Source organism: Notolepis coatsorum, assembly GCF_963971535.1.
Source record: "Notolepis coatsorum genome assembly, chromosome: 17".
Taxonomy (NCBI): Eukaryota; Metazoa; Chordata; class Actinopteri; order Aulopiformes; family Paralepididae; genus Notolepis; species Notolepis coatsorum.
In genome coordinates, this window is record NC_140181.1 from 93,124,226 (window position 1) to 93,143,285 (window position 19,060).

The 19,060-nt window shown below is 48.0% G+C and overlaps 1 protein-coding gene across 2 annotated transcripts in view; it reads left to right on the forward strand.

Annotated features, from left to right (window-relative positions):
- The window catches only part of LOC311244450 (guanine nucleotide-binding protein G(s) subunit alpha), a 148,505-nt gene that overhangs the window by 67,733 nt on the left and 61,712 nt on the right, over nucleotides 1-19,060 (forward strand). For both annotated transcript variants that reach the window (XM_084333964.1, XM_084333965.1), the window contains one exon: nucleotides 18,383-18,437. In XM_084333964.1, the coding sequence (XP_084190090.1) occupies nucleotides 18,383-18,437 (55 nt within the window). The remainder of the gene's footprint in view (nucleotides 1-18,382; nucleotides 18,438-19,060) is intronic.

The window sequence follows — 19,060 nt, forward strand, 5'->3', positions numbered from 1 at the left end:
TTTGTGAACCCTGACCCCCGGCTGGGCTTTGTGAACCCTGACCCCCGGCTGGGCTTTGTGAACCCTGACCCCCGGCTGGGCTTTGTGAACCCTGACCCCCGGCTGGGCTTTGTGAACCCTGACCCCCGGCTGGGCTTTCTGAACCCTGACCCCCGGGTGGGCTTTGTGAACCCTGACCCCCGGGTGGGCTTTGTGAACCCTGACCTCCGGGTGGGCTTTGTGAACCCTGACCCCCGGTGGGCTTTGTGAACCCTGACCCCCGGGTGGGCTTTGTGAACCCTGACCCCCGGCTGGGCTTTGTGAACCCTGACCTCCGGGTGGGCTTTGTGAACCCTGACCCCCGGGTGGGCTTTGTGAACCCTGACCCCCGGGTGGGCTTTGTGAACCCTGACCCCCGGGTGGGCTTTGTGAACCCTGACCCCCGGGTGGGCTTTGTGAACCCTGACCCCCGGCTGGGCTTTGTGAACCCTGACCTCCGGGTGGGCTTTGTGAACCCTAACCCCCGGTGGGCTTTGTGAACCCTGACCCCCGGCTGGGCTTTGTGAACCCTGACCCCCGGGTGGGCTTTGTGAACCCTGACCCCTGGGTGGGCTTTGTGAACCCTGACCTCCGGGGTCGTTGCACAGGGATCATATAACCTTTTATACTTCAGTAAAGGAGGGTTGCAGGGCTTTCACTCCACAGCAGCCATAGTTCTAATGAAATTATTGGTGCACATTTAAACTGAGAAGGCATACTGAAAAGTTTCATCCCAGGGTAGTTGATAGATGCCTGCGTGTGTGCGTGCATATGCGTGGTGATTATGGTGGAGTCCCTTCATGCATCTTGCAAATTATAACACTTTTTTCTTTTTCTTTTTACAGCTACTGTTTTATATATACTGTTTTTTTGTAATAACTAGAAAGTAATGGTATTTATTCAACAACAGGTGATTGTATAGATTAGTATTAGTATCATTAATTGACAACTAAGCTCAATGAGTTCACCCACGGAATGGTTGTTGGTACATTGGTTCCACACGGACGTTAAATGTTGTTGCGCACTTCCTATCCAGCAGGCTCCGGTTCAGTTAGCTCCTAGCAGAGGATCTGTTGTGATTTTGAATGCAAAATAAATATTCAACATTCTCTTTTGAGACTCCGCCTTAGACTCTTATCATTTGGCACTAAAAGCTAAACATTGTCACCGGTATGGCTGTCTGCATTATGTCATTAATTGTGTGCGAGAGTTCGATCAGTTAGCCACATTAGCGTGAGCTAGCTTAGCCACTAGCTATCGCGAGCTAGATGGAAATACAAACAATGTAAGTTAACACTTTGAGCGCCACGCCGGGTTTTCCTTTTTACCCGCTGAATGCCACCATCGGCGCCAATGTTAACGTTAATATCGCCTAATCTATGTTTTAAATTATGGCTATGTGTCTAATCTGCCCATCGCATTATCAAAGACTATTTTCCAGTCAGTGCTGTCAAGGCAGATTGGTTTTTTATCGCGTCATTTCCGTTTCAGAGCATTTAGAAAAGCCCCCGTTTTGAAATAAAAAACAGCCCATTCTGGGGCATTCTATGAAAATCGTCTTTTACTGGAATATTCCACAACGTTGATATTCGTCTGCCTTTTTATGAATCGTTTTCAAATAAACGCTAGATGATCAATATTATACGTGCACGCAAGCACATTACGGCCGCGCACTGATAATCGCTCCGTTGATTTCCTCACAGACTTTTACAGTGAAACCGAAAGAAGACATTTCACAAAACAGCTTATAACTTCATCAAACTTACTCCGATTATCCTACCACTGATAACATAGAGTCCTTACCTGACATCAGATGGTATCCAACTGGTATATTCCAATTCCTGATCACCATTCGAAAAAATCGATACATGTATGGATCCAACGCGACACTGTAGATCTCCATGATCCGCGGGGTTCTGAGGCTCCAGAATGAACTGTGGTAACCCCGGCTGGATCAGTGAACTGGAAAATGTGGAGTACCGGATTTTTTTTCCCCATTTCATTTTCATTGAGTCCATTCCAAAATCACTTATGTCATCTGGGAGACGACAGGGGGCGCTTTTTTCCACAGTGATCACCGGCGCAGCTCGGCTATACTCGGGTAGGCTCGGGTGATGCAATAATTTTTCAGATCGCAAAAAAATTATAATAATAATAATTCCGAGAAATCTCGTGAGTGGCACGCAACCACCTATAAAAAAAACCGAGAAATCTCGTGAGTGGCACTGAAAGAGTTAAAAAGAATTACAAATACTTATATTTTGCCACAAATATCGGTATCGGCCGATTGTGTTAGTTGAACAATCGGTATCGGTGGCCAATTTTCATATCGGTGCATCCCTACTGTATTGCTAATCAATAATAGTAATCGGCGTCCCCCGCCGCCCCCATTTCATCCATAGATGCTCTGTAATAGTCCGGATGCTACGCAGTTTGTTTTATTTCATTCATATATATACAGCAGAAATGGCTTTTGATATAACGTGACTAGCCTTTAGCCTATTATCTAGCTCCCCAGAAAAAAGACTAGGCGAAAACTGCGATAAACCTTATATTCACGGCGCTATAAAATGACAACCAACCGATGGATTTTTATTTTCTTTAAGCCATTATGAAGGCACGGTTTATGCACTCAAGTGACAATGAGAATGGACAGATAGCAATACTATAAAGTATATATATAGCTGTTAGAAAGTACATCGGCTTGTTGACAAAGCGTTGTCCTCCAGCCATATATTACACTGCAAGCCGTGGTCGTCAATGTGTTAAAGCGGCACTTCACCAAAAAAATTCAAACAACGCTGATTTATTTTGCATATAATCTCATACATCCAAAAACTCCATGTGCACATTCATTTAGTTTGACAGTTATTGAGAGTAAATGAGTTTGAATAGGCCCACCAGTGATGTCATCAAGGACATTGATTGTGTTAATTACAGCTTAATGAAATTATGTAGATGAAAAAATAGCAATATCTTGTCTTATCATTTCATTGAGCTGTAATTAACGGCTCTAAGTAGCTGAGACCGTACTACCCACCGCGGGAGCTAATGTGCATGTCATCACGGTCACTGTTTACATCCCACCGACTAGTGTTGTCACGATACTGGAATTTCGAACTTCGATACGATACCTTGAAAAGTATCGATATTCGATACCATTTTCTATACCACGTGGAAAAAGGTTCAATCTTAAAATGTAAAAAAAAAAGATAAATATATACCGGTATATATATTTTTTTAAATACATTTTTTTTGTTGCTGGTTGATTCTCCTCAGCTTCTCTCTGGTACTATAAGAGAAGATAAATATAACACTTTTAAAACCCTTTGTTTATCTTTAGATCACACATAAAAATAACTAAATGATATAATCTTAGAAATTAAGTAAAGTTAATAGTACTGCGTGTTAAGCATAACAGATTGATTGATTGCTAATTGTATTAACAGATTGCAGAATGGGTACAGTACAGCTCAATACACACAATTGTTAAGGGGATGCAGACCAGAGAAAGACTTTTGTCTTGTTTACATCAGGGTCCCCCATTTTCAATTCATCATAACATATGACTTTTTTTTAATCAAATTAAATGTATTACCTTTTTTTAACTGCAAAGTAAAACTGTCAACATGTTTTATCTAATAAAATAAAGTTCAGTCTGTTCATCTCACTTCAATCATTTTAATTGACTCAGGAAGATAACAGGCTTCTAGCAGCAAGCCGTGGGGGGGGGGGGGGGGGGGGGCCTCACAGAGCAAACTGAATTTGTTGCTCGACAGGTTTGACCAGTATAGATGTAGCAGTACTGTCTATCTGTATGTCATGTATGTCATATATGTTATGATGAATTGAAAATGGGGGACCCTGATGTAAACAAGACGAAAGTCTTTCTCTGGTCTGCATCCCCTTAACAATTGTATGTATTGAGCTGTACTGTACTGTACCCATTCTGCAATCTGTTAATAAACTTTTCAATCAATCAATCAATGAGCCACCCCTCCCCCCACCCATCAGCACCGATGTCCTCCTCCCCCGCCCCACAAGCACCCCACTCCAGACAGCAACAGAAGCCTGTTCTCACCCCCCCCCCCCCCTACCTGCCAGCATCAACCCCACCCACGCCCCCAGTGTACTACCCCCCAGGAGGCGACATCATGCTCACGGCGATGCATCGGGACCACAGCCTGCCAGCCTGGTGGCCTGGTGAACAAGCAGGCAACCCCCCCCAAGGAACCGTGCTGTCACCTTCCTGTTCATCCTCTCTACACCTCTGACTTCAGCCACAACTCAAGCACGTGCCACCTACAGAAGTTCCCAGATGACTCCTCCATCGCCAGTTACATCACGGATGACAACATGGACGAGTACAGAGCCCTGGTGGAGAGCTTCGTAGGGTGGTGTGACAGCAACCACCTCCAACTCGACACCAGCCACATCGAGGAGGAGGCCCACAGGTTCCTGCAGACTGGACTGGTCAGACAACACAGAGGCCCTCTACAGGAAGGGACCGGTATATCATGCAACCCTAGTTTCCTACCCTGATGTTGTTTTTGACGCAAAGCACCTCATAGACGAGCAATGTCACTCAACTCACTCACGGTTAGCCCTACTGGATAAACTCCTAACAAGAGGTCAGGTCCTCTCCATGCTGACCCTCTAGTAGGGTCTATTCTCCCTCTCTCTGTCTCTAGTAGGGTCTATTCTCTCTATCTCTCTAGTAGAGTATTTCTCTCGATTCAATTCAATTCCATTCAAATGGGCTTTATTGACATGGGAAACATAAGTTTACATTGCCAAAACAAAACAAAAGCAAAACAATCAAACGGAGAAATCAGAAGAAATCAGTACATAGACTTTTTTGTGTAATTGTGTCTTTATGGTGGTTGTATTCCGTTAGAGTCCTTTTCTTGTCACAGCAGCTCACCAATCTTGCTGCTGTGTTTGCACATTGGTGTATTTCACCCAGTAGGTATGGGAGTTTTGCCATGTTTTCAAAGTCTCTTACTCTCTTTGGGTGTTTGCAATTTGTGGGAAGTATAATGTCTCTGATGTCTTGGTATAGTGGGCAGGTTGTTAAGAAGTGTAGCTCGGTTTCCACCTCTTCTTGTGTGCAGTGGGTGCACAGTCTTCTCTTGGGAGCCAGGTCTGCCTATGGCGGCCTTTCTCGATGGCTAGGCTGTGCTCGCTGAGTCTGTACCTAGTCAAGGATCTTCTTAGTTTTGGATCAGTCACAGTGCTCAGGTATTCTGCCAATGTGTACTCTCTATTCTGTACTCTCTCTGTACAGTATTCTCTCTCTCTCTCTCTCTCTCTCTAGTAGGGTCTATTTTCTCTCTCTCTAGTAGGGTCTATTCTCTCTAGTAGGGTCTATTCTCTCTAGTAGGGTCTATTCTCTCTAGTAGGGTCTATTCTCTCTAGTAGGGTCTATTCTCTCTCGTAGGGTCTATTCTCTCTAGTAGGGTCTATTCTCTCTCTCTAGTAGGGTCTATTCTCTCTCTCTAGTAGGGTCTATTCTCTCTCTAGTAGGGTCTATTCTCTCTCTAGTAGGGTCTATTAGGGGTGGACGGTATAAACGGTATACGGTAGGCTTGGGCGGTATGACGGTATTACGGTATACCGGGGTATTTCGAAATACCGACGGTATTGAAAATCAATACCGTCTAAACGGAGTTTTGTTGTAGTGCACACACACGCCAGCAGAGGGCGAGACTAGTCCTCACGGGTGGGGCGAGCCATGCATAGCTGGTTGTCTCTACACACAGGAGGAGGAGGAGGAGGGGAACCCCGCTTCAGTGAGTGAAATTAAATGAGACACGCTTACCGTTGCTGGTGCTGCGGGCTAACTGGCTATTCTGAGAGCTAACTGTAGTGTTGTGTATGATCACAATGGTGTTCACGCTTTACGGTAATGTTGCGACAGTGCTGTGAAAATACCGTAAAGCGTTGTGACGATAGTGTGTGTTGTTGTTGTTTGTAGGATGCTGCAGGCTAACTGCTACCATTCTGAGAGCTTAACGTTAGCACTAGATGCTGCGGGCTAACTGCTACCATTCTGAGAGCTTAACGTTAGCACTAGATGCTGCGGGCTAACTGCTACCATTCTGAGAGCTTAACGTTAGCACTAGATGCTGCGGGAGGACTGCTACCATTCTGAGAGCTTATCGTTAGCACTAGATGCTGCGGGAGGACTGCTACCATTCTGAGAGCTTAACGTTAGCACTAGATGCTGCGGGAGGACTGCTACCATTCTGAGAGCTTAACGTTAGCACTAGATGCTGCGGGAGGACTGCTACCATTCTGAGAGCTTAACGTTAGCACTAGATGCTGCGGGAGGACTGCTACCATTCTGAGAGCTTAACGTTAGCACTAGATGCTGCGGGCGAACTGGCCATCTCCGTAATTTGTTTACTTGGTAACACGGGTTGCCCCCCCCCCCCCCCGCTGATGATAATGAAAGTCATACCGTCATATACCGTATACCGGGGTATTAGGTAATCAAGGTATAACGGTATGAAAAAAGTCATACCGCCCAAGCCTAGTATACGGTATAAATGGTATTAATTTGCTCTATGGTATGGATTTTGACTATACCGTGTAACCGGTAGAGTAGCTCTAAAATAGCAATGACGTCATGTAACCACAGCGCGACTATTTCAATCGCATTTGCCCCTAAAAATAGATAGAATTAGTCATAGATAATAGATATGTGCAAACTGGAAAAAGTTATTTAGGAGGCTTCGCGCAGTGGGCCTGTCAACACGCAATTGTCATTTCATAATAAACACATATCATGCGCACAGCAAGTTTCAATTTCAGTTCCTGGCATTTTTAACCAGTGGAGAAAGGTAAGAGATGTCCCTATCGTTTTTCTTATATGAATTATTCTACGTTAATAAAACATACCTGGTGATCAACTACAGTTTGCTGTAAACATTATGATATGCGTGTAGTGTTATGATAACGACGGCTGCAGCGGGAGCCGGGAGGACGGCTGCAGAAGTGGATTTGCGAATAGCATGCAGCTGCAGAGCCGCAGAGCCAGCGGCGCTTTCAGGTCAGGTCCGCTCAACAGCGCCCCCCCACCCAACGGCTGAAAGCTATGACCAGACCTGAAAGCGCCGCTGGCTCTGCGGCTCTGCAGCTACATATGCTTCTAGCAAAATCCAGCATCCAGCCCGGCTGTTTGCAATGGGAGCAGCACGGACTCTGGACTTATTTTATTTGGAATATAATGACTTTATACGCAAAAGTAGCCTAGTTTTAAGTTAAAATATTATAAATCTACATGCCTTGAGGATGTCATTCTTTATATAACCTGCCTATCAGGCAAAAAAAGTATTCTAACGGAAACACTGATACTGTAACTGAGGGGTACAATTCCCTGACTGTATTACTAGATATGATACTTACTACCACTACCTTTGTACTTAATATTCGGCCACCCAGTACACGGCATAAATATATTATCATGAACACTCTCACGTAGATGAAACGGATCCAACACAAATGTACGAATTAGAAACAGGTCTTTATTTCCTACACAGCGATGGTGTGTAGAATAAACACTTAATCACTTAATTACATTTATGAATTGAAATAGTATGCACTTTTATGGCAAGGAGTATTCGTCGGTATATCAATAGATAATGTCCAATCTCTGAAGGCGCAGGTGGTAAATATACGACCTGGAATAGTTAAGGAATAACAGCAATGATACTTTAATGATTATAGGCTGGATACACTAGAGGGGGTTAATCCGGTCGCTTGTAAGCCGACAGGAGTAGGAGGGGGGGGGGGGTAGAATCCAGCTGCCTCGTCCGGCCAAGGGCATCCCAGGTGAACCCACTGTAGTGCAGTTCAATGCGCCGGCGATCCTTGGACCACAGATGAAAGCAGGTGGACTCTTTGTGGGCCGGCTCTCTCCGGTCCACGGGGGAGAGATGTGGAGAGACCTCGTCTTGCAGAGCGTCTCCTCACCTTGCGTCCTCTCCAGGGGGGGGGGGGGTTCCAACACACGGTAGTGTCGGGGGTCTTTATCCATAGAATAATCAAAGTATCCAAAGCATAATCCGTGCCTGGGAAGGCGGGCTGTCGTCGGTAGAATAATCCGGTATACAGGTCCACTCGCTCGTCGGCTCTGGGGCTCCTCGGGTGCAGCTTCACATAGGGTCAACCACCCTGGGTAAGCAGCCAGTTCTCTGCCCGAAACGATGGGGTACTGACTACGGTAGTATTCTCACCGCACGAAGCACTATATATTAACAGACTATTATTAGCTTAATAGACTACGTCCAACTCGACGATATAGTGCCAAATATGACTATTCAAATATTAATATACACGATGTCTCAATACCGATGGTAGGCCGAACTTGGCCTTACTCCCACACGTGGCATCGCGGGGAGGCTTTACGTCTGTGACTCTATTGGAGGGTAAGAAACTGGACTGAAAAGAAAGTCCTACTTTAGTAGCGCAGTATATATACGCACTATGAACAAATAGTCCCATTAGTGGTGCGGTAGCCAAATTCCTACGCGGAACTAGGACTTGTTCGTACATGTCGAGCGGTACGTTTGAACTGGGTCTGAGGGGTATGGCAGCCTGGCACCAAGGTCTCGACCAATAGTAGAATGGAGACTATTATGGGATGTTCAGTAGGCTAGAATGGATATTCAATGCATATTGTACAAGGAATATACAAGGGATATCAGGGAATATTAGAGAATATACAAATACAATTAAATATATATATATAAATAAATATATATATTCGGTTTAATCTGGCCCTTCACAACAGCCACCCCCTGAATAGGTCCCAGACCTAATCAGTTAAACGGAGACAGATTAATCGCGTTGTCTATTTACACATAAGGGTTTGCTGTAGGGGTCAGTCAACTTCACAAAGTCATAGGGTTGTAGGGTCATGGTCATCATCGATTGTGTCTGGGAGTCGAGGCAGTTCTATGAGCCTTGCCACGGGACGGGTGTAAGTGCGACCCTGGACGAGCACTTCAGCTGCTCGGACCTTGCCGTCGGCACCGGTGATCACTTTGCTTACGCGGCCGGCCGGCCACATAGCTCTGGGCAGTGATTGATCAATAATCATGACGACTGTTCCTTCTGTCAAATTGTCTCTCTCCTTTACCCACTTCTGGCGGGTCTGTAGAGACGGTAGGTAGTGCAGTAGGAAACTGTTCCAAAACTTGTCGGCTAATACTTGGCTGTACCTCCACATTCGTCGGCCGTTCGCTTCTTCAGGCCGGTACATTGTCTGGGGTAATGTGGGATCTAGCCGCCCCATCAGGAGTGTGTTGGGGTCTCTGCGTAGGCGACCACCCACTCTGATGAGGGTGTGAGCGTCGCTCTCGGGGGCCAGGTGAATTAATCTGCTGTCGGATGGGACGGGCTTTCCTCCCTGTAGACAGGCCAATTCATCGGGGAACGAGTCTCTCTGGGCTCGCTGCAGTAGAAGCAATTCTGCTTCCTCGTAGTTAGCCGCTGACATATCAGCGGGGGACTTGCACTCCGGGTGGTACCGCAGGAATGTTCTTTGTTGTGCACTCTCTATGGACGTGCAATCGTTTATGTTAGGGTCGGTGGAGGCTACGGTGCTCAATCCACAGAACACAGACTTCTTAATTTCCACCTCCTCTGGACTTGCTTCCCTCGGGATAGGCATGGGCCACTGTCCTTCCGGGAGTCTTAGGAATGCGGGGCCGTCACTGTAGACATTGCGACGGGTGAGGTCATCCAGGGGCATCCCCCGGGTGATGACGTCAGCTGGGTTCTGTTTTGTATCAACGTAGCGCCACTCTGTTTCTCCGGTTAACTCTTCGGTTAAGTCTTGAATCTCGGTGACTCTGACTCCCACGAAGACTTTGTACTTGCATGAGTCCGATTTGATCCAGGCGAGTACCGTCGTGGAATCTGACCACAGGATTGTTCTAGACACCGGTATGGTGAGCTCACGTTGGATGAGCGTGGCTAGGTGCGCTCCGGCTAGGGCTGCGCAGAGCTCTAGACGTGGGATAGATTGTTGCTTGCGTGGGGCTATTCTCGAGCGGGCGAGGACAAATGCTGTGTAGATCTCTCCCCCTTGGTCTTGGGCCCGCAAGTAGGCTACTGATCCGTATGCGACCTCTGAGGCGTCACTGAAGACGTGTAAGTCCATTTTACATGTCTCTGGCCTCCCCTTGGGTGGGAAGTAGCTTCGGCGCATATTAACGCCTGGGAGTGAGTGGAGCTCCATCTCCCACTCTCTCCAGGTGGATGCAAGGTGTGCGGGAATGGGGTCGTCCCAGCCCTGGTCCTTGTCCCACAATGCTCGTACAATCATTTTTGCCCTGGTGGTGTACGGTAGAATACATCCTAGCGGGTCATATTGTCGGGCGAGTGTTGTGTACACACTCCGTCTGGTGGTCGGCGCCGCCGCCGGCCTTCCCTGCTCCGTAGTCAGGGGCTTGTGTCTGTAGTGAAGCGAATCTGTTTTGAATCGCCACACCAATCCCAGGGTCATCTCCTGGGCTTCTCCCGGGATTGTAGCCATCCAGGTCTCGCTGCTGGCTGCCTTGTCCTCGGAGGAGAGGCTGCGCAGTACTTGCGGATCGCTGCTGGCCCACTGCCTGAGATCAAAGCCGCCTTTGATCAATGAGGCGCGGAGTTTAATCAGGAGAGCCTCGGCTTCTTCCTGGGTTGAAAGGCTTTGTAGACAGTTGTCTACGTAGAAGCTGTTCTTTACGCTGCGTCGGACCTCTTCGTCCGCTGCTGGGTCCTCTGCTACATGTTTCTGTAGTGCAAATGTCGCACAGCAGGGGCTGCACGTCGTTCCGAAGGGGAGGACTTCCCATTGGTAGATGGCTGGGTGCTCATCTCCTGGCTTCTCTCTCCATAGGAACCGCAACAGGGGCCTGTCCGCCTCCACCAATCTCACCTGCAGGAACACTCCTTTAATGTCCCCGCTGATGGCCACCTTCTCCTGGCGGAAGCGGAGTAGAACGCCGAGTAGGGAGGGGCCGAGTGTGGGACCGGGCAGTAACTCTTTATTCAGATTTTGGGATCCGATCTGGTAGCTGCAGTTAAACACCATGCGGTCTTTACCGTTGTGATGGACCTTGTGGTGGGGCACGTACCACGATTCAGTGGTCTGGTCAGCCTCTTTAATGTCCATCTTTGTGACGTGTCCCGCTGTGATGAGCTTCTCAATCCCAGCGCGGTACACACTCCCCTGGGCGGGGTTCCTGGCTAAGCGCCGCTCCGTGTTCAGCAGGTACCGTTCTATGGCGTCTGTCTTGGCGTGGAAAGTAGGCATTCCTTCTCGCCGCAGGAGTGGCGTGGCGTATCTCAACACGCCGTTGACCGGGACTCTCTTGGTCCCTGTCTCGAGGAGGTGAATGGCGTAAATGTCATCTTTAGAGCGAATGTCTTTCTTTCCATTCTTAAAGGGCATTTGTTCCAAGCTCCAAGGTTTCTCCCTCTGTGACTCGGGAGTGGAGACATCTAGTGGCTGTACTTCGGTTGAGAGATCTGGCGAGCGGGCCCTGGAGAGTCCATCCCAAACGGGTCTCGACTGCTGCAGGACAGCCCCGGGGTCCGGCATGAACCCGGTCCATCGGGACAATGAGGTCTGCATGGTCGGAGCCCATCAACAGGGTCGGCATAGCACTGTCCATGAGCGGGATCGGTAACTTGCGCAGATGTGCATATTTCTCCATCAGCTTGGCGACGGGGTATGTGTACCGCGACAGTCCTATTTCTTGGCTGGTGAAAGTGTCTGCAATCTGGTACCGTCGCTCAGGCTGGCCGCTTGCTGCGATAGAGAATGAGACATTCTCGCCCTTTATCGTCTTCAAATCTCGTCTTATTGTCCGAATTGTCATTTGGGTTTCGCTTCCCCGCAGCCCTAGCTGGGCCGCAGCGGAGGCGAGCAGCAGGGTCTTCTCTGACCCGTCATCGAGGACGGCGTAAGTGTCCAGGACCCCATTCTGGTGGCTCAGTGTCACACGCACCACCTTTAGGAGTACTCGGGCTCCACCGCTGCTGGCGGGATCGATGTACATGACGCTCGCCCTGCGGCTGGATGGTGCAGGTGAAGGGCGCCGTCTGTTACTGTCGTGAAGTATGTCCAGATGGGCTCCATCGCACTTGGTGCACCTTTTCTTTAAGCGGCATTCGGCTGCCATGTGTGAGCGCGCACAGCGAAAACAGCGCCCGTTGGACTCCATCCATTGACCCGCCTCCTCCGCGTTCAGCTTGGGGAAGGAGTCACATTGCGCTAGCCAGTGTTCCCTCTCACAGCAGGGGCACACCATCCTCCACCTCTCCGTTCTGGAGGGGGCACTGTGGCTCCTGCCGCTCGGCACTGACTCCGACCGGTGCATCACAGTCACCGATCCTCCTCCATCATTTAGTCGTCTGGTTCCCTCTCTGGAGCCAGGGGTGCTCCGCCCGAACGTATCCAGCCGCAGGCTGCTGACCTCTCTCGCCAGGAAGTCCGCCAGATCGAGGAGGTTCGGCTCGGGGCCATTCGGGTCTCCGTGGTCCCTCTGCCGCCCAAAGCGCTCCTGACGAGCGGGCGGCAGCCTCTCCAGGATCCCCTCCACACCTGAGCTGGCGCAAAGTTCATACTTCCCCTTCTCTCTTTGCGCTCCCAACATCCCTACCAGGGACTGCACTCCGACGGACAGGTCGTCCAGTGCTCGATTGTCTATTGCTGGGGGTAAGCGGCCGACGTGTCGGATCTCCTGGATCACGCAATCCCATATGCGCCCATACCTCTGGTCCAATGCTACCAGCGCTGCTGTGTATGGGGTGGTGGAAGTCGCGCAGGCGAGCGCTACATTATGTGCGCGGGGCACCTTTAAGTGCTGCAGTAGGATGGCGTACCTGTGGCGTTCATCCAATACATCCACCAACATGGTCTCCAGACACATGCGGAGTTCCGTATACTGGGCCCGGTTCTCCTGGGTGAAGTCGGGTACCATAGGCGTGCCAATGTATGACGCTGACTGTGGATACATCGGCGAGCGTTGGGGGGGAGGCCTCCTAGGCGAGTCTCCTCCCGCTCCTTGGTATGGGCTGGTACCGGCAGTGTACCATGGCCCGCTTGTCCAGGTGCTGTTCCTCGGTGCGGGTCGTGCGTCGTGCTCACCCGTGTATAGAGTCGGGGGTCTGTAGCGCAGCTCCGCGGGAGTATAGCCTGGGCTGTATCGGACCTCCTGGTCCGGTAGAGTACTGTGCTGTCTTCGGGCGCGGTTCTCCTCCTCTTCGTCTTCAGTTAGGTCATCCAGTGCTTGTAGTCTCTGGTTTAGCCTCTCCACAGGATATGCTGCTCCTTCCCGGTTGCTAGGTCTCGCTTGGACCGGTGGGGGGAGGTGGTCTGTGGGGGGTATAGACCTCGTCTGTTGGTCAAGTTCAGGGTTGTTTACTCGGCTAGGGGATGCCGCCCTGGAGGTGTGTCTAGACGAGTTCCTGGAGCCTCTGGCGGAGGGAGAGGGTGTTGTCCGTCTGATCAGCTGTTCTATTAGTTGCGCTTGCTGTCTGTCGCGCTCTGCGTCCCGTAGAGCACCAGCAGCTGCTCGCTGGCTGTCTGCTCGGTCTCGGGCCACATTCTCTTCCATCTGAATGCGTCTTATTTCCAGGCGTATGTGCTCTTCTTCGCTCCGTTGCTGGATCTGCAGTCGGTCGCGTTCAGCAGCGGCGTTCAGGCTGATGAGGAAGGCCTGCTGTAGGGTCCTCTCTGCCTCGCTGGGAGAAGGCGGTTGTATAGGGGAGCCTTCCCTCGGGGTACTCCTTGCGGAGCCTTGGAGCTCTATCTCCACGGTGCTCTCCCCGTCTTCTTCCGTGCCGAGTTCTCTCTCGGTAGCGTTGTATTCCTCCCGGGACTCATCGGGGACTACTTCTTCAGTACTGGCGGGGTGTGAAGTCATGTCTGGTTCCCACTGGTCCCCACCGTGAACTTGGTCAGTTACATTAGAGCCCGTAGGGGCCTCTATGGTCGGGGTAGTCTGGGCGTTGGGGTTAGACATACTTTTACTTTCTAGTTTTACCGCGTTTACTGTTAGTAGAAGACTAGGTTGTTGACTGACAGCGTAAGCCTCTAAGTACTGAGGGAGCCGTCGTTCGCGCTGCGGCCGTTGGTTAGGAGGATCGTTTCGTGGAGTGTTCATCATAGGCCATTTCAATATTAATAACACTATATTAATATTACACTAATTACCATCCGGCTCGAAGGACCAATTGTAACTGAGGGGTACAATTCCCTGACTGTATTACTAGATATGATACTTACTACCACTACCTTTGTACTTAATATTCGGCCACCCAGTACACGGCATAAATATATTATCATGAACACTCTCACGTAGATGAAACGGATCCAACACAAATGTACGAATTAGAAACAGGTCTTTATTTCCTACACAGCGATGGTGTGTAGAATAAACACTTAATCACTTAATTACATTTATGAATTGAAATAGTATGCACTTTTATGGCAAGGAGTATTCGTCGGTATATCAATAGATAATGTCCAATCTCTGAAGGCGCAGGTGGTAAATATACGACCTGGAATAGTTAAGGAATAACAGCAATGATACTTTAATGATTATAGGCTGGATACACTAGAGGGGGTTAATCCGGTCGCTTGTAAGCCGACAGGAGTAGGAGGGGGGGGGGGGGTAGAATCCAGCTGCCTCGTCCGGCCAAGGGCATCCCAGGTGAACCCACTGTAGTGCAGTTCAATGCGCCGGCGATCCTTGGACCACAGATGAAAGCAGGTGGACTCTTTGTGGGCCGGCTCTCTCCGGTCCACGGGGGAGAGATGTGGAGAGACCTCGTCTTGCAGAGCGTCTCCTCACCTTGCGTCCTCTCCAGGGGGGGGGGGGTTCCAACACACGGAAGTGTCGGGGGTCTTTATCCATAGAATAATCAAAGTATCCAAAGCATAATCCGTGCCTGGGAAGGCGGGCTGTCGTCGGTAGAATAATCCGGTATACAGGTCCACTCGCTCGTCGGCTCTGGGGCTCCTCGGGTGCAGCTTCACATAGGGTCAACCACCCTGGGTAAGCAGCCAGTTCTCTGCCCGAAACGATGGGGTACTGACTACGGTAGTATTCTCACCGCACGAAGCACTATATATTAACAGACTATTATTAGCTTAATAGACTACGTCCAACTCGACGATATAGTGCCAAATATGACTATTCAAATATTAATATACACGATGTCTCAATACCGATGGTAGGCCGAACTTGGCCTTACTCCCACACGTGGCATCGCGGGGAGGCTTTACGTCTGTGACTCTATTGGAGGGTAAGAAACTGGACTGAAAAGAAAGTCCTACTTTAGTAGCGCAGTATATATACGCACTATGAACAAATAGTCCCATTAGTGGTGCGGTAGCCAAATTCCTACGCGGAACTAGGACTTGTTCGTACATGTCGAGCGGTACGTTTGAACTGGGTCTGAGGGGTATGGCAGCCTGGCACCAAGGTCTCGACCAATAGTAGAATGGAGACTATTATGGGATGTTCAGTAGGCTAGAATGGATATTCAATGCATATTGTACAAGGAATATACAAGGGATATCAGGGAATATTAGAGAATATACAAATACAATTAAATATATATATATAAATAAATATATATATTCGGTTTAATCTGGCCCTTCACAACAGATACCGTGATATATACCGTTACCGTCTATGCTTCAAATTATACCGTGATATAAATTTTAGACCATACCGTCCACCCCTAGCCGGTCTATTATCTCTAGTAGGGTCTATTCTCTCTAGTAGGGTCTATTCTCTCTAGTAGGGTCTATTCTCTCTAGTAGGGTCTATTCTCTCTCTAGTAGGGTCTATTCTCTCTAGTAGGGTCTATTCTCTCTAGTAGGGTCTATTATCTCTCTAGTAGGGTCTATTATCTCTCTAGTAGGGTCTATTCTCTCTAGTAGGGTCTATTCTCTATAGTAGAGTCTATTCTCTCTAGTAGGGTCTATTCTCTCTCTAGTAGGGTCTATTCTCTCTATTTCTCTAGTAGGGTCTATTTTCTCTCCCTCTCAGATGGATTAATTCTCCCATCTCTTGTGGGACCTATTATCTCTCTCTCCTATCTGTTTATTACATCTTGGTCAATGGTCAGACATTGTGCTTACAACCCTCTCTGACACCTTTATTGAAGATTGATACACAAAAAGTGTGTGTGTGTGTGTGTGTGTGTGTGTGTGTGTGTGTGTGTGTGTGCAAAGCGTATCAGCGTTGCCTTCGAGTGGAGGTTGAAATGAGAATGAGAGAGAGAGAGGGCTCAGGATGATCTGATCAATCCTGTGCCATCCCAAAACAACCCGTCTTGATAAGTGGAACATCGGGGGTGACTGGCCTGCTCTCTCCTACTCTGACCTGAAGTGTTCCTGCTGACCTTCTTGCCAGGCTTCTCGCATGTCCCATTCTAGTGTAGTTGTAGGAAAATAAAGACAGTTTTTAACTGGACAATGACCCACACAGACAATTCCTTGAAAACGGCACATTTTTTAACAAGGTGCTTAAAAAGTCCTTGAAATTCAAATCAACCATTCGCATAGAAAGTTTTGTTCATGGTTCTGAATCAAGAGTAACTAATTGTCGGAAATTGGTTTTAAGCCATAAATATTGGATCCGATTTTCTTTTCAATAAAAAACAGCATTTAAAAGTGAATTGTATCCTTTTAAATGACCTTTTAAAATGGAAAATAGTGCTTAGAAAAGTCATTGAATTTCATTTAGCAATGTCTGTGAGAACCCTGGATTTCCCCAATCGGGGTCAATATACCTTTGTACTTAGTTGGCGGGGGGGGGGGGGCTACTACACAGCTGTTGTCTCTGTGTCAGACGCGTCTGTCTACCACCACAGAGACAGTGGAATCGAATCCAGCTGTGGTGCCTCCGGCTTGGTCGACCGTCCATACTGACACAATTGGCAGTGTCAGCGGGTGGGAAGCCGGCGTGGGTGGGTCCTGGTCGTTGTAAAAGAGCGACTCCTACAGATCGGTTGCGGCGCCTGCACAGCAAGGGAAGGATCTGGGAGAGGTAGTGTGACCTTCCACACGTTACACTCTCCCAGTGAGAGTCCGTGCTGCCAGGTGAAAAGAAGTGGGGATTGGCTACACATGTGTCGGAGGAAGCATGTGATAGTCTCCGCCCTCTCAGACCGACGGTTAGGGGTAGAGTGCGCAACGACCAGGTAGGGGATTGGGAATTGGCATAACGACTAACATTGGGATGGGAGAAAAACGGAAAAGAGAAAGTAAAGAGAAAGTAAAAAAAAAATCAAAAATGTGGGACCTCTACAATGTCTGTTCACCAAACGCATTTCACCAAAACCCTTCCTTCACCATCATAGCTACCAGGGATGCACCAAAACCACTCCTTCACTGTCATGGCTACCAGGAATGCACCAAAACCACTCCTTCACTGTCATGGCTACCAGGGATGCACCAAAACCACTCCTTCACTGTCATGGCTACCAGGAATGCACCAAAACCACTCCTTCACTGTCATGGCTACCAGGGATGCACCAAAACCACTCCTTCACTGTCATGGCTACCAGGAATGCACCAAAACCCTTCCTTCACCATCATAGCTACCAGGGATGCACCAAAACCACTCCTTCACTGTCATGGCTACCAGGAATGCACCAAAACCACTCCTTCACTGTCATGGCTACCAGGGATGCACCAAAACCACTCCTTCACTGTCGATACCCATTCTAGTACTAAACTTTAAAGGAACACACCAACATTATGGGAAATGCGCTTACCGTCTTCTCCAGAGTCAGAAGTAGAAGATAGATACCAAGCCCTGTTTTAACCTGGTATCACTATCAGCCCTGTTTTTAGCCTGGTATCAAACTGTTTTAGCCTGGTATCTTTAGCTTGGTATCGGACTATTCTAGCCTGGTATCAGACTGGTTTAGCCTGGTATCTTTAGCTTGGTATCGGACTATTCTAGCCTGGTATCAGACTGGTTTAGCCTGGTATCTTTAGCTTGGTATCGGACTATTCTAGCCTGGTATCAGACTGGTTTAGTTTGGTATATCTGTTTTGGTGCATCCATAATGGCTACTTTGTAATGTTTGATGTGTAACCAGACTGGCACAGATTAGGTTAGGTTTGGGTCTTATTTGGAATGTTTGACTTTGATGTGTAACCAGACTGGCACAGATTAGGTTTGGTTTGGGTCTTATTTGTGTGAAACAGTATTAGCGATCAGCTGCAACATAGGTTCACGTCGGACTTCCATACGCTGTGGTTTAACCCTGTAAGGCATCGATAATATAATTATTCCATAACATTAATTGTATTGGGTCTCTGTGTTTCCTTTTTTTGCAGAGAGAAGAAGCAAAAAATTCAGGACATCAAGAATAACATTAAGGAGGCCATTGAGGTAAGTGACATTGTTTGTGTCATTGTTGCTAGTATTTTAGTCCCCTAAGAAAACGGAATTCTCATGTTGTAGTAATAATAATAATAATAATAATAATAATAATAATAATAATAATAATAATAATAATAATAATAATAATAATAATAATAATAATAATAATAAAAACTTATAGCAGCCCAAAGTGCTTCACAGCAGTAAAAAAAAAAGGGGGCATAAAATAAACATTGAACATTAAATCACATAAAATTAGGAAGTATAGACCATTAACACATTCGTGGCCAACCACGTATATATACGTGTTTCGGATCCAACGCTTGAGGGCCAACCACGTATATATATACGTGGTAAGGTTGTTTTGGTTTTTATTCCATTGTAATATCCTACTCAATATCACCGAGCGGCACTGCAGATTTACCCTACTCTTGGAATTCGGAAAAGTGCATTCCCGGCCAGATCCTCGTAGGGGCGCTGTCTCGATAATGCAGTGTTCCCTGTTACAGACCGGTGTTTTATTTTATTTTTTATCACGGGTTGACTTTTTTGTTAGCCTCAAGCTATGGCTTCACCAGATCGCCTGGAATACTTTTTGGGACACTGAATTCAGTATGCAGTAAAGGAATATA